This window comes from Drosophila novamexicana, unplaced genomic scaffold (genome assembly GCF_003285875.2).
Source record: "Drosophila novamexicana strain 15010-1031.04,08,12 unplaced genomic scaffold, DnovRS2.1 tig00001939-arrow-arrow-pilon, whole genome shotgun sequence".
NCBI lineage: Eukaryota > Metazoa > Arthropoda > Insecta > Diptera > Drosophilidae > Drosophila > Drosophila novamexicana.
This window is the reverse complement of record NW_020824911.1, coordinates 75827-91174: the sequence shown is the minus strand read 5'-3', so window position 1 is coordinate 91174 and position 15348 is coordinate 75827. Positions and strand designations below refer to the sequence as shown.

General features: G+C 44.8%; 1 protein-coding gene across 1 annotated transcript in view; it reads left to right on the top strand.

The window, feature by feature from the left end:
• The window catches only part of LOC115768691 (protein tweety), a 30405-nt gene extending 15330 nt beyond the window's left edge, over positions 1-15075 (top strand). The window contains 8 exon segments of the mRNA XM_030713378.1: positions 891-1068; positions 2016-2110; positions 7442-7669; positions 7738-7989; positions 8061-8179; positions 8587-8859; positions 8925-9197; positions 11256-15075. Coding sequence (XP_030569238.1) covers positions 891-1068; positions 2016-2110; positions 7442-7669; positions 7738-7989; positions 8061-8179; positions 8587-8859; positions 8925-9197; positions 11256-14040 — 4203 coding nt within the window. The 3' untranslated portion in view covers positions 14041-15075.
• The last annotated feature ends 273 nt before the right edge of the window (positions 15076-15348 follow it).

Below are 15348 nucleotides of genomic sequence, written 5' to 3'. Positions count from 1 at the left end.
ACAGTGTAAGGTCGGCTGAGTTTTGCAATGAAATATGAGCACAAATTTCCATTTAATTACGCACAATTTAATGCGCAGTTATCGATAAATTCCAAAGTGTGCCAAAAATATGGCAACGCTTTGAGTTTTAGTATCAAGTACGGAATATCGATAACACAGCGATAACAGATAACACACACGAGCGATAATCACGACAAAGGGGGTTAAAGATAAAAACTGTGGCATAATCAGCTTAAGTTACAACTATTGAGCAATTTGCATTTATCGATAACATCAATCAACTTACTTCTATGAATCGATTTGCATTTATCGATGACACAAATTACCTTTCAATTATTAATCTATCGATGCAATTAATATACTTACAATTATTGCTTGCTTTTCATTTACCAATAATAAGAGGAAGCCAAATTTACAGCTCTAGTTAAGGGATTTATTGATTTACTTGAACTTATCAATAGAATCAGTTCAATTACAAGTCTTGGTCGATTTGTGCATATATCGATAATGTCAAGGTGCGCTTGCACCCAAATTTGGAAAGATAATGAGTAACATAAATTTCCATGATAATTTTAATCGATCACATTTATCGATAACAACACTAATTAATCGCATAGCATTTATTGATAAAAATGAACACACAAATATAAATCAACTTGCATTAATCGATAACTAAGAAAATATTTCAATTGTTGGTCGATTTAGACAAACCGATAACATCAATTTACATTAATCGATTTTCACTTATCGATAACACCAAAAGGAGTATATAACAACTTTTTCGTCTTGATAGTTTAGTCAACCTTTTTATTAATTCCCAGTTAGCGATAACATTGAAAAGTTTCCACCCAAAATTAAACCATTTTGATTTTCCTCCCCTCTCTTTACAGAGCCTGGGCATCTTGGCCTCGATACCCGCCGGCCTGCTGATACTCTCGCTGCTCGGCCTGCTCCTGTATCTGCTGACGCGCTGCTGCGATCGCAAGCAGCGCAAGCCGAGCACCCAGCGCTGTCAGAGCTGTTCGCTGGTCATCATAACGCTGATGACCTGTGCGGCCATTGGACTAGGTAAGTGCTGGGGTGCATTGAACCCATATACTATATACCATACACTATAAGCCCACGCCAAAAATTCCCACTTGGCCACGCCCAAAGCTCGAGAAATGCACGTACCCGTCGCGTGTTTAACTTGGCAATTAGCCAAAAGTCGATGAGGACGACCGCCTGCATTTGGTTCATTACGTGCGCGGCTTGGGCTTTGGCACGTATCTGGATTTATGGGCGAGCGATCGCCGCCAGAGTCGCGTCACGTGTCAGGCATGAGCGAAATATGAGTGGAACTAGCCACAACAAAATCAACCCAACTGAGCCGGCAGCACAGTGTCGAGTCGACCACTTAATTTGTACATTTCGGACTAAAGTATGTCAAAGTGGCAAAGGTAATGCCCCAAGTCAAATCGAGCTGTGCCCCATCAACAACTGCGACTGCGAGTGGCATCATTATAATCCAGCCTACGCATACAATAAAAGTAATAATTTAATTAGCGCACTTAATTGACGCAAAAATGTGTCCACGATCGCGATTGACCTCGCCGGAGCTTGAGCGGTGAGAGAGCTAGAGCTTGCCATACATAAAAATGTCTCTCTTTGCTCATACTCCCTCGCTTTCGCCCTCTCTTGTCAAGTAGAGCCCTATTTGTCTGAAACAAATTAAAGATTCGCTCCTAGAATCTCGAGAACTGTAAAGAGGTGTGCACACATCGATCTGAGCACACGTATACATTTATCGAAAGATTCTGACACTTTTCTCTTTTCGCAACACTGAAAATGTTGGTAAACTTGCATGAAGTCTGGTTGAGGGCAGCCCAATTAATTCTGTACAGATTAAAAAGTAAATCTCGGCCTCTTCTGACTTACGCTGCCATTTAACTCCCCCACTTGGATACCCTATGCCAAGCACTTGTTAAAGTCGTTTAGTGGCGCTCTGCTAACTGTTCCCCTGCTTGCCGTTTCAGGTTTATATGGCAACGATGATTTCCACAATGGTCTGCTGCAGGCTTTCAGCTCCGGCAAGAAGGTGGAGAGTCTTGTGCTCAATCTTAAACAAGAGGTAAGTAATGCCTAAAAAGTTTCAGAACAAAGTAAAAGTTTCTCAGGAAACATAATTGAAAATCACTTATATATAGAGCATACTTAATGAGTTGTTTTGTTGAAAACTATTTACTTGGCTTGTTGCCTGCAGAACCTGAACGTAATGGGAAACATGAATTTAAGCTACTGCCGACAAAGTTTGAATATTTAAAGTTTGGCTGAATATACAATCTACTGGAAAGCACCTTTTAGTTGTTAGTTTCTTGAGCAAAAACAATATCGATAGGAATATGTGATATGCTCAAGCTCTTTGTTGATTTCATTTAAGAATTACAATATGTGCTTAATTCAGTGTGAATTTATGATGTTTCAAATGTAGTTGAAGTATATTTTTAATTCATATATTAAAAGCCAAGACTCCGACTGTTCAATATAAGCTATCGAACGATTGTAGCTAATCGATTGATCGCGAATGACAAGGCGTGCAGCCCTGGCGCTTTTCCCGACACACAACCCTGTACTTACATATATGGGCCTTGCACTCGAAAAGATCAGAAATTAAGAATGTGTTATGGATAATTTATTAATTATACCCTGAAACCAATAAAAATAGGTTTAAGGGTATATTGTATTTGTGCAAATGTTGTAACAGGCAGAAGGAAGCATCTCCGACCCCATAAAGTATATATATTCTTGATCAGCACCAATAGCCGAGTCGATCTAGCTATGTCCGTCTGTCTGTCCGTCTGTCCGTATGTATGAACGCAAGGATCTCAGAACCTATAAGAGCTAGAGACTTGAAATTTTAGATGTACGTCCTCCTAATGCCTGTGCAGTTTGTTTCCGATAATCGATAACTTACTCCGTTTCCAAGCAATCGATAAAAATATCGATATTCTGTTTTTTGGGCAATTTTGGTAAATAATAAGAGCTAGAGTCACCAGACTTGACATATAGCTTCTTAAATAGAATATATATATTCATTTGATGTTGGAAGAAGAGGGTTCAGGGTATCCCCTAGTCGGGAGCTCTTGTTTTCTAATTTGATAAATGACGAACTTATTTGATGCATTCCTAATAAAATAGTAGTAACTAGCTTTGCAGCCCTGGCAATTTGCCCGCATACAACCCTGCGAATAGAGCCGAAACTAAAACGGTTTTATGGATAAACTCTTTATTGTCTAAGTAATTTTAGGATTGTTTTGTTCTATATAAACACTGTCATTATGAGAGTGAAAAGGTTATGGAATATGTCTAACAAGCCGCCTACGCATCCTTACGATCGTGATCCATCAAAACGCGTGTAATTTCCGTGCGAAACTTGGGCTTATTGTCATTGGACATTGCTCTCATGTGTGCTACGATGGGCAGCATTGGCGGCGACTTTTCCCAATTGGATCGATTCGACCGATTGCGACCCATCGACAAATTCGATCCAATGTTCTGTGTGCCCACACCATTTGGATATCGGTTATTATCGATAATTGTAAAGTCGCCGATATTCGGCGGGAAGGGCTCCTGTGAACATGGCGCCAGCTTGCTGGGATCGACAACGTTGCGCAGAATTTCGAGTGCCTGGAAATAGGACCAGTTCGATCTCTCGGCACGTTTCTGTTGGATTTTGCGTATCTCGTCGCGATAAACGTTGCGCAGCCCCCAGAAACGGGGCTTGCACTCGGGCACTATGCAATTTAATCCATATCCCATGATTTGCTCCGGCTCTTTCATATTCCAATTACCCACCATTTGTACTGCCCTCGATACCTCTGGCCAATGCATGTGGTGCATGGCCCTGGCCTTTGTCCAAAGAGCGCGCCGTTTCTCTATCTCAAATATCAGGCGAATGTATTCAATGTCCATTTCACACGCTTGGCCAAAAAACTTTCGATACGTTTTGTGTTTTATATTTTTAAAAACAAGAAAAAAATTGTATATCCTCTGCCAACGAAATGCACTTGCCCAGGGCTTCCAAAAATGTGAAATGAAAATAAAATTCCAGGTGTGTAGCTCTACAGGCTCTATGTTTGAATGAATTAACGCAGTAAACGCGATTCTCGAGTTTTGACAGTCAAAGGCATGGCCCGCTTGGGTTATTCCTATGCCTATGCTATATTTAAAAATAAGAATTAGTTTGGACTTCAAAACTCGATTGGTCTTCTTAATCTCTGTAATTTTGATTCGGTTTGAATATAGAAAGCATTTAACCTTTTTTTTGCACTTCATGTACGAAAATCCATGTAGATAAGTCTTGCAGCTTCACCTGAACTTAAATTAAATTCACTTCACAAGGCGGAAAATAAGTGAAAACTGCTAATTTGCAATCTTAGGTTTGTTTCTATATATAGAAGTAGCTTGTACTGTTAGGCCTCTAATGCCAGGGCTTTCACGTGTTCTTAAGTTTCAAAATAAGGTCTAAATATTGACGTTTCAGAGATGCCATACCTTAAAAATACTTAAAGTGTGGCAATACATTACAAATTGGAGAAACGGAAGGCACATGCAATAACTTCACTGAGCTTATGCAGGTGTCTTTTTAAAATGCGTTTGCCTAATGCTGCTGCACTTACACGAGCACAAAGAGAGCTGCCCAAAGATGCAACTTTTCGAAAATTGCCAAAGGATGGCAACACTTTATCTGCAATAAGCAGCTTACGGATAAATGTGTTCGAAAAGTTAAAAATACTTGTAAATTCCAAAAGCAATTACAAATGTTGCCCGTCGAGTGAAGGTTTAAAACAGACTACACGACGAATTAATTAAGAGATAGATGCGCCAGAGTCGACATCTAGCATTAAGATCCTTTCTGAGTATTTATTCCAAGTTTCAAGTCTTTAAAATCAATAAGAAAAAAGCATTTAATTTATAAGCCCAGGCGGCCGGAATGGACATGGCATTAATTCCACAAACGCATTAATTGCTGAAACGAGTTTAAACCGTTTCGCGTTCTGGCGTTGCCAGACTTTACACATTTCTCAGCTAAGTTGGCTGCGCCTCATCACATTAAATCAGATTAAATTTCAATTGCATTTGCTAAGTGTGGGCGCCAAAGCAGATATCGATAAACATATTTCATTCAATTAATGCACTTCTTAACTAATTTTTTTAATGGGTTGATGTACGGAAGGAGGGGGGGGGGGGGGGGGTTGGTGTTGTGCTTGAAATATATTCCGTTAGACAGCGCAAACCCACCCATTTCCAACACTGATTTCTTTGCCCAAGTCGCCGCAACTGTAACTTCCCACACACACACACACACACACAGAGAGAGAGAGACATATCTCACATCTGTAGACAGCGGCAGGATAAGCGGAGCTGCGGGGGAGACGCTTTGGCTTTTGCTATTCATAAACTTTGTCAGCTTACAGACACACACATGTGTGTGTATATATATGTGTATAGTCTATATAAGTATGCATTCATGTATGTATGTGTTTGTATATATTTATATATGTAGACATTCACATTTATATGTTTATACGTACATAAAAGAAGCCGATAAGGCAAAAGGTTAAGAGAGCGAGTTGAGCAAAAAAAGTGAATGCAGGAAGGGGGGGGGGGGGAGTGTGGTGCTCCGGCTCAGCGTGGAGCGGAGTGGGAGTGGGGAGGTGGGCGGGCAGATGTGAGGTGCGGACAAGTTGAGGCTGCGGCCCAAACAGATGGCTGGCATTGCTTGGCCCTTGAGTAAAACGCTATTAATTATCTAGGCACAGGACTAAACACTCGCATACTCTCACACACACACACACACACACACACACACACACACACACACACACACACACACACACACACACACACACACACACACACACACACACACACACACACACACACACGTTTTGGGTGCCTGCCAGACGGTGGGCGGGGCTCCGTGCGTGGGGCTGCTGTCGCTGCTCTTAGGCAAGCTCTCGACCCTACGCCCTGTCACGCTTTCCATGTCTGCCGCCCCCTTTGCACCGCTGCCCCCTCTGCCGTGCTGCCGTGCTGCCGTGCTGCCCTTCTGCATCCTGCAGTCCCCTTCGTTTTTATGCTTTCTCTTTGCTTTGGCTGTGTACTTTAATCCTTGCACAAGTGCGGAAGCAAAAGCATTATGGGTTAAGAAAATAAAAAAAATAAAGGAAAAAAAAAACTACTATATTTATGTGCAACGTTTTCGTCCTTTGTTCCAGCGGGTCTGTCTCCCCTCTATCAGTAGCGTCTGCCTGTGTGTGTGTGAGTCCTTTTTGCGCGACGCTTTCCCTTTGCCCACTTTTGGTCATTAACTTTTGAACTGCTCTCACCTGCCGCTGCCGTGAGTCAGCGGCTCGGCCCAGAGCTTAAGTAATGGGACAACAAAGAGCCGAACGGCCCAAACCCAAACCCAGACTCGAACTGGATTCCAGCCCGTGCTGTCCAACTATTATGCGCACATTCAATGGCTTTTCGGGGGTAGTTGTCGCCGGATATCGCTTTCATAATCACCTGCGACAACATCCTGTCAGCGAGAACAACTTTAATCTAGCCAAATTACTTCTACTTGTTGAGGGTTCGCGTTGGGCCGGCCCGGGAAAAGGCTAGCCGGGCTGTTTCGCCCAGGGCATATCGTGCGCACTTTCAATTGGGTCAGTCCTCCTGCACTATAATGCGTAGAAGCAGATCAAAAATCGTTTAAAGTTCTATATTTCTGATTGAAAAGGATTCATTCTGATTGATTGATTGACTAACTGACTGACTGATTGACTGTTTGGGCTTCATAATTATATGAGCTAAACAGTTGAATTTCCTGCCAAGGCGGAATTTCGGCTCAATTCACACGTAAATGTGGAAAATTGATGAAACTTTTGTGTCCAACATCCGATTGGCCTCAAAATTGATTTCAAATATTTTCGTGAATATTTATTTAGAAAGCGATTTCACACCTTTCGCAAAAAATACATCCCCCTTAAGTGGAAAAGGCTGGCCAAAGGTTGTAAGGGTAAAATTTCAAGTTAAATCTATTTCAAAGAACAAAATAAAGAAAGGGCGTAAAACTGCAAGTTGCAATTTTCATTTGAAATGTGATTGCGATAAATCCACTCCGCTGAGTGGAATTGTGGCTTAAGGCAATTTAGTTCGTGCTCGGGCAAAGCCGCATATATTCTGTTCAGCTCCTGACTCTGTCAAAAGTGCCCAAAGTGAGCCACAAATCATTTCATCAGAATTGGTCTTCTTAATTCAACTAAGCCGGTTAAAGCTTGCCGGACTTGAACCAGCTTGCAGTCTCGTGCCAAGAAATAACTTCTATAAAATGTGCAAATATTATTGGAATTTCTTATTTTCAACATCACATCTAATCTACAGCAACTTCTTTTTGATTTTCTCTTGTTGACAGACTGAAACCATCAAGCGCGATCTGGAAACGAAAATGGCTTCGCACAACGTTGTGAATCAGGTGGAGAGACAGCAATACAATCAAACCGCTGTCATGCTGCTCATCGAGACGTCCCGTCTGGTGCGGGAGAATACCTCACGTGCGGTCACCTCGCTGGACAACATGGTGCTCTACTTCATGAAGACCAAGGGCAGCGAGAATGAGACCTCGTTGATGGGCATTCTGCACGTAGGTCTTTCACGGCATTTAATTGAAGAGCCCTTTCAATATAGCTTCTCTCTCTCTCTCTCTGTTAGCTGGGCGACCTATACGAATCTATACGCTGGCCGGCCACATTGGCCTTCCTCACTCTGCTTCTATTCCTGTGCACCGTGCTGGTCATCGGCGTTGCCCGTCGTTCGCGCTGCACTTTGATTTTCTTCAGCGTTTCGGGTTTGTTCTGCATCATCATCTGCTGGCTATTGGCTGGCATCTACTTGGCCTCTAGCGTGGCAGCCGGCGACTTTTGTATGCGACCGCATGAGTATATGTGCCGCCAGGTGGGCATGGTAAGTACCCGACGCATACACACACACACGCACACACACCTAATGTCCTCTCTTTCTATTTGTGTTTACAGCGCAGTCCCTATGTCTATTTCCTCAACTGTGGCACATTGCGCAATCGCTTTATACTGCGCCTCAACGAGTCCCGGGATCTGGTGGAACGTGCCCGTGAGAGTGTTGAAATGATGCAACGGTAAATACACCATGGGTGGAAATTGTTTAAAAGAGAGTTTATTTACTTTACGATCGCATTCAAATCTCAATCAAAACCGCCAAACTAGATGGAAGATAGGGGAGAAACTTTAGTTGTTGTCCGTTCGGCTTCAAACGTATTTTCCAAGCTCTAGCTTACTGAAATTAAACGCAATATTCACATACACGTGCGGAAAATAGGTGAAATATCTATTTACTTTACGATCGTATTCTAATCCCAATCGAAACCGCCAACCAAGGTGGAAGATAAGGGAGCAACTTTAGAGTTTGTCCGTTCGGCTTCTAACGTATTTTCAAAGATCTAGATCTTAAACGCAACCATGTTTCACCCAGCGCGAAATATTCACCTTTACATTAATATTAACCTATTTTGTATATTTGGCACAGCATGAGCCAGGACACGTATCCACGCATTGATATACAGCGCACGCTTAACGCCATGGACAACGATCTGGAGGAGACGAAACGCAATCTGACCAATCTTTCGGCCACGCTGGACAGACGCGCCATCGATCGCCACTATGCGGAGGCGTTGCACGGCCTCTGCGGCGGCGGCCTACTCGGGCTCAGTCTGATGATGGTCGCCGGTCTGTTGACCTCGTTTCTGCTCACGATACTCGTCTATGCGGACTCGCATGCCTGGATTTATCTGAGCAAGCGGTAAATGTGCTGGCCATTGGCAAATTGAGTCAAATTTAAGATCTTTTGTATTTTATATATCGCAGGCCCACAATGGATGGCGACAAGTCGGAGACAGCGCCGCTGTTCTCGGCCTCGAATGCGCCAAGCGCCAGCATTTCGCCAACGGCGCCCATGAGCACCGGCACCATCAATCGGACGCTGCTGCATCATCAGCAGGCGCATGGTGGTCCCATTGGTGGCAGCGTTGCCGGCGGCGCTGGAGCCGGGCACACGGGCACGCTGCCCAGCAGCAACAGCTTGGCTGGCGGCAATGGCGCCGGACCCTACAGGAATGGCACAGCGGGCCTGCGACAAGGGTTGGCATCACCATCATCACAATCAAGCAACAATACATCATCTACTACAACTTACCACCACCACAACAACAACCACCACTACAACCACAACAATACACAGCATAGAACTAACTCAACGGCGGCAGCGGCGACTGCGGCGGCGGCGGCCTCATCGCTGTCCAGCCGCTCCAATGGCGGCCGCCGTTCGCCGTCGCCGCCGCCCGGCTATGATTTGGTGCATGGCACAAGGCATGAAGTTTAATTTGATTTTTATTTCGTTTCGTGTACTTCTTAGTTTTGTCTTAGTTTTAGTCGTAGCAGTGCCTTAAAAGACAGTCGATCGCACAGTTTCCTAACATCTACCATATACTATATATATATTTATATATATATATATATATGTACATATATACAAAAGATTTTATTTTACTTTTTATTTGTCCTGTGTACATTATGTTTGTTTCATCCAGTTGTCTTTGGTTTATTTTCATTTCATTATTATTTTCGATTTTCAAATTTTTCATTTATTTCCCGTTGTTGTTGTTGTGTGCCCTCTGCCCAGCACTTGGCCACGCCCAACTGCATGACTTACATGTATTTCATACGTATTTCGTAGTAGCTCAAATCACAGTCTATTTAACCAATACCAATGTACATATGCCTATATCTCGATCGTACATGGACAACACGCATAACGCACACACGACATATGCACCGGCATTAGGGGTAGTCATGCAACAGGGTGGCACATTACTTAACTATTCTATATAACACCATTTGCGACTGATTCGGCTTTATAATTTGATCGGTTCAGCGGTAATAACACCATTTGGTTTTCTTGCCATGAGTACAGTAGAACTTGCCTATAAACAACAGGCTACGGAAAAATATATAATATATATTATTATTTAATATATATGCATAAGGATTCACAAATTAATACACATATACATTCAGTCTGTTTTGGTTTCTCTTTGATTTCAATAATTATTGTCATCGTAATAATAATTTTTATTTTATCAATGAGAGGAATTTGACCATGATATATACATATATTTGTGTGTTATATGTATATACATATATCATTCATAAAATAATACAACTAGGATTTTCATGCTCAAAAACATGTGCCTAAATTTTGAAACAAATTTAAAACAAGGACGATATATGGATTGAATTTCAAAGTTCATTAAAATGTAGCTCATTTTCCATTGCTGCAAGTATTCCTATATAAATATATATTATCTACTTTTTGGGTGCAAACATTTTGTAAGGAAAGTGAAGAAATATTATTGTTTCAGATGTTATGCAAGTAAATTAAAAGAAAAAAAGGTAAAAATAATGAACTGTCATTAGGATTCTTAGTAAAATGAAAAGCTATACATACTATTTAGTCTCTTGATGGTACAGATTTGCATTTACTTGGTTGGTTTTTCTGATCTACTTGATCTGCTTTCTATAACTTATAGCAGTTACTTCCATTAGTTGCCAATAGAAAAGTAAGAGCTAATCAATTCGTAATGAAAATATTTTACATAAAACATAAGCACGTTTTTTTTTTTTATATTTTATATATTTAACACATTAAGTATTAGGTTTCTAAGTTAATAAAGATAAAAAAAAAATTATGTCTTTATATGGCGACATTATGTGTAAACATGTACCATAGCTCCATAGAGGGAGTACCTCTAATTAAAGGCGAGATTCAAGTGCAACTCATTTTGATTGTAGAAATAGAGCTTAGAAGAAGGTAGAAAACATCTTTTAAAGTTGCATTAGGCTAGAACATCAATGTTAGAGAATGAAATGAGAATATTAGAATGGGATAAAGTTAATAAAAAATTGATATAAATATTATTTATTTTTTGTTGTATACGTTAGCTCATTGTAAATATATATGTTATCAATATTGTATGTAAAGCTAACCAACAAAAAGAAATATCATCGCCTGACTACCCCTAATGTTGCTGCGACTAGTTAACGTTTTAGCCTACACAACCTAGCAACTGTGGCAATTGGCCTGCCATATTAACAACATATTACTCACATATATATATGCTTACCGTTATGTGTTCACAGATCGGGCCACCATACGCTGGGTCGCCTGCCATCGCACCACCAACAGTCGGCGTCGCATCTGCCCGGGCCGAACAATGGCAAATATGCGACGCTCAGCAAGCAGTGTAAGACGCTCGAATCGAACGACTTCTACTGAGATTCGCTTGCCTGCAGCACGTATGCAGGCAATAGCAACAACACGCAGCACAGCAGCAACATCAATCAGCAGCAGCAGCAACTGCAGCAGCAACAACAACAACACCACAGCAGCAGCAGCAGCAACACATTGAAGAACATATTCGCATCGGCAACGCTGCCCCGCTCCACAGGCAGCTCCATACGCTCCGTGCTGTCCGCACAGACGGCCAATGCCATTTGCAAGTCGACGGGCAACGGCCTGGACGCAGCCGATGTGCTGATCGACGATCGTGATCCGCGCGATGTCACCAACAACAGCTTCAATCGCTTCGATCCCAAGTACATTAGCATCGGGCCCAAGGCGGTGCGCGGCAACAACAATTTGAATATTGTTGCGGCCGCCACGGCCAACAAGTGCGCCACGCTGCGGCATGTGGGTCGCTATGGTGGCTCCCTGAAGGGCGCCTCGCCGTCGCCCAACTTGCGCAGCGCCAAGACGCCATCCATAGCGACGGTGTCCAAGGACTATTGCCAGCAGGCTGAGTGCATGCCGCAGGTCTATGCCGCTGGCTCGACGGACATGCTGGTGCCCAGCACGACGGCGCAGGTGGTGCAGCAGCAGCAGCCACCGCCGCCACCATCGCAACAGCAGCAGCAGCAGCAACAGCAGCAGCTGCAAATGCAGTTGGTGGTGCAGCAGGTGGCGCCACCGCCGCCGCCGCCACAGCAGCAGCAGCTGTTGCAGCCACAGCCCGCACCACCGCCGCCACCCAAGCCAAAGATAGTCAACACCTTTACGGAAATACCCGGCACCACGGGCGTGGGCAGCTCCTATGCCAAGGAGCAGCAACAGCTGCTGGCGCTGCAGCAGCAACAACAGCAGCAACTGCTCGCCTTGCAACAGCTGCAACAACAACAGCAACAGCAGCAACAGCAACAGCAGCAACAACAACAACAACAGCAGCAGCAGCAGCATCATCATCATCATCCACCGACCACACACATTCTGCCCCCCTCGGCCGTGTACAGCATTGAGAGCAGCAGCGTTTACCCTGCGGCAGCAGCAGCGGCGCAGCAGGCAGCACCAACGGCGGCGCCACGCGTGCAGCGCTCCCTAAACCCAGCCTCGATAGTCAATCAGCCGTTGCCGGAGATACCCGTGCAGTCGCCCACCGGCAACAGCGGCACGCCCGCCACCCAGTCAAAGATCTCATCTCAGCAGCCGCTGTGCGCTGCCACCTTGGGCCAGTATCGCTCGCTGCAGCGGCCACAGGCAGCGGCACAGCAGAAGCTGCAGCTTGCCGCGCAGCAGCAGCAGCAACCGCCTTCTCTGCCTCCCAAGAATAGGCACAAGAACTCGCGGGATGTGAACAATGCGAATCATATGCAAACGTTGCCGCCCAAATCTGCGAGCCTGCGCCAGCAGCAAACCGCCAGCTTTGGCTATGAGCGCGAGCGCGACAGAGAGCGTGAGCGTGAGCGAGAGCGAGAGCGTGAGCGGGAGCGTGAGCGTGAAAGAGATCGCGAACGGGAGCGACCACGTCGCGCCGAAACGCTGGACAATGCGCGCAGCTACGCCGAGCAGCAGCAATATGGAGTCCAACCCCTGCTCAGCAGCATGAAGAAGCAGCACTCCTACGACAGCAGTACCTACCACCACCAGCAGCAGCACCACCAGCAGCAGCAGGCGGCCTACTACCAACAGCGGCAGCACAACAACAACTATCATGGCACAGTGTCGAGCAGCGCCAGCAGCAAGCATCATCAGCAACAGTTGCTGGTGGAGCAGCAACAGGCGCTCTTGTATCGCTCGCTGAAGCGCAGCAGCGGCGGTGGAGGTGGCGGGGGCGTGGCAGCTGGTATTGTGACAGCGTCTGGTCATGCCAACAGCGATTTGTATTCTGTGACGGAATTGTAGGAGTGCGCCTGCTGCGGCGGCGGCGTTGATGTGCGGCGTGCCACGAACTGTTCGACGGGCACGAGCGCAGCATCAACGGCGCTGCACGCAGCGGCGGCGGCAGCCTCAGCCAGCACACAGACACAAACACAGACGCAAACGCAGCTCAGCCAGGCGCCCATACCGCTGCCGCCCAAAAAGCATCGCGCACAGCAGCAGCAGCAGCAACAGCAGCAACAGCAACAGCAGCAGCTGCCCTGCAATGCGAATCTGTGCGATGAACACGAGTACGACGAGTATTGCCCGCAGCAATATGAATCGCAGCAGCAGCATCAGCCGCAGCAGCAGAGCTCACGACATGGCAAGCAGCAGCGCGCGGCCACCTTTGACCTGGCGGATGCGCGCGACTACGAGCTGAAGCGTCTGGGAAATCGACGCTCCCAGCAGCAGGCGGCCAGCAGCAAGCGAAATGGCGCAACAGCAGCCAGCGACCAGCAGCAGCAGCAACAGCAGCAGCAGCAGGGGCAGGGGCATCATCATCATCGCACACACGACCGGGAACGTTCCCGCAGCGATCATCGCATTGCCAGCTATGCCTGCGAGGATGCAGCTGCGGCGGCTCTGTGCAGCGCCGGCTCCATGAGCCTGCTGCCAGCCAATGGCAGCGCACAGCAGCAGCAGTCGCATCGCAGCCATCATCAGCAACAGCAGCAGCAGCAGCAACAACAGCAACAGCAGCAGCAGCGACGGGAGAAAACATTCAAAGTATGATTTTTAGAGACGTCATAAAAATTGCCCAGCCCGCGACAAGTTGGCTACAAACACGACGACGACGGCGGCGGCGTTGATGTTGCTGCTGTTGCAGCTAAGCGCAGGCGACGCACGCGCTGAACAGAAGCAACAACAACAGCAACGACGACGACGACGTTGGAGCCAGCCAGCGTTGCGGATTTTTCTAATAATAAGAAAATTGCACACACACACACACACACACACACCCGCGAAATGAAAGCTAATTATATATGAGTCCAGAATGCACCTTTAACTTACGATCCGCCCCCTCACCAAAACCTGCCAACCACGCCCCTGAAATGTGTAAACGAAAATATTTGTAGCAATTTGTATTGCCGATATTGGCGAAGAGTTCAATGAAAATCGATGCGAAAATTTGTTCAATTAAGTGAAAAGTGAAGGCAAGTTGTGCAGCACGTGCAACTTGCAATAAGACAAGCCGTGCCTCATGCAAATGCACACACAGCACACTCACACACACACAACACACACACAACACACACAACACGCTCACACATACTTGTACATGCCGCGCTCCTGCCCCGCACACAAAATGCGCCGCTCTATTCGGTTCTCATTCTCATATGTGTTACAGTTGCCAACTGCAGCAGTTGCAGCTGCAGCTGCTGCCCCATTTATCAATTGAAACATCAAATCAAACTTTTGCTCCGTGTTGTTGCCTATTGTTATATATAATTAACGAAAAATTCGTTCTTTTTTTTTTTTTTAAATATATTTATATATATATATATTCATCTACATAGATATTAACGATAATTAATCATAAATGTGTTTATATTTAAGTTTAGTGCAGTCTCGTTAAGTCCATCTAAGCTATAATTATTTATTTATGCAACTAAGCAAAGCCCGCCCCTTCCCCCACTCCCTGCCACCCCCTTATCGACACACACACACACACACACACACGTATCCCTCAAGCCCAAACAGATACCTGATTTGCATTTAAAATCATTTTTATAGACCCCTTTTTGTTTATTTGAAAACAATTTTCTTTTCAATTTGTTTATTATTTAAAAATCCGTTGCGAAAGCGCAAACAACAACAGCGAAAAGTTCGTAATTTTTGTGACGTCAGAAATCTAAAGAGAAAAGTGAACAAAAGCAAAACAAAGCACAAAACAACAACAACAACAACTGTAATTGTAATTCCATTTTTAAATGTTAAACAGCAGAAAAACAAAACAAAAAAAAAACAATAACAACAACAAAAATAAATATAAAAAAATAAAAATGAACACTGCAAGCCATAGAAAACCAAGCAAAACAC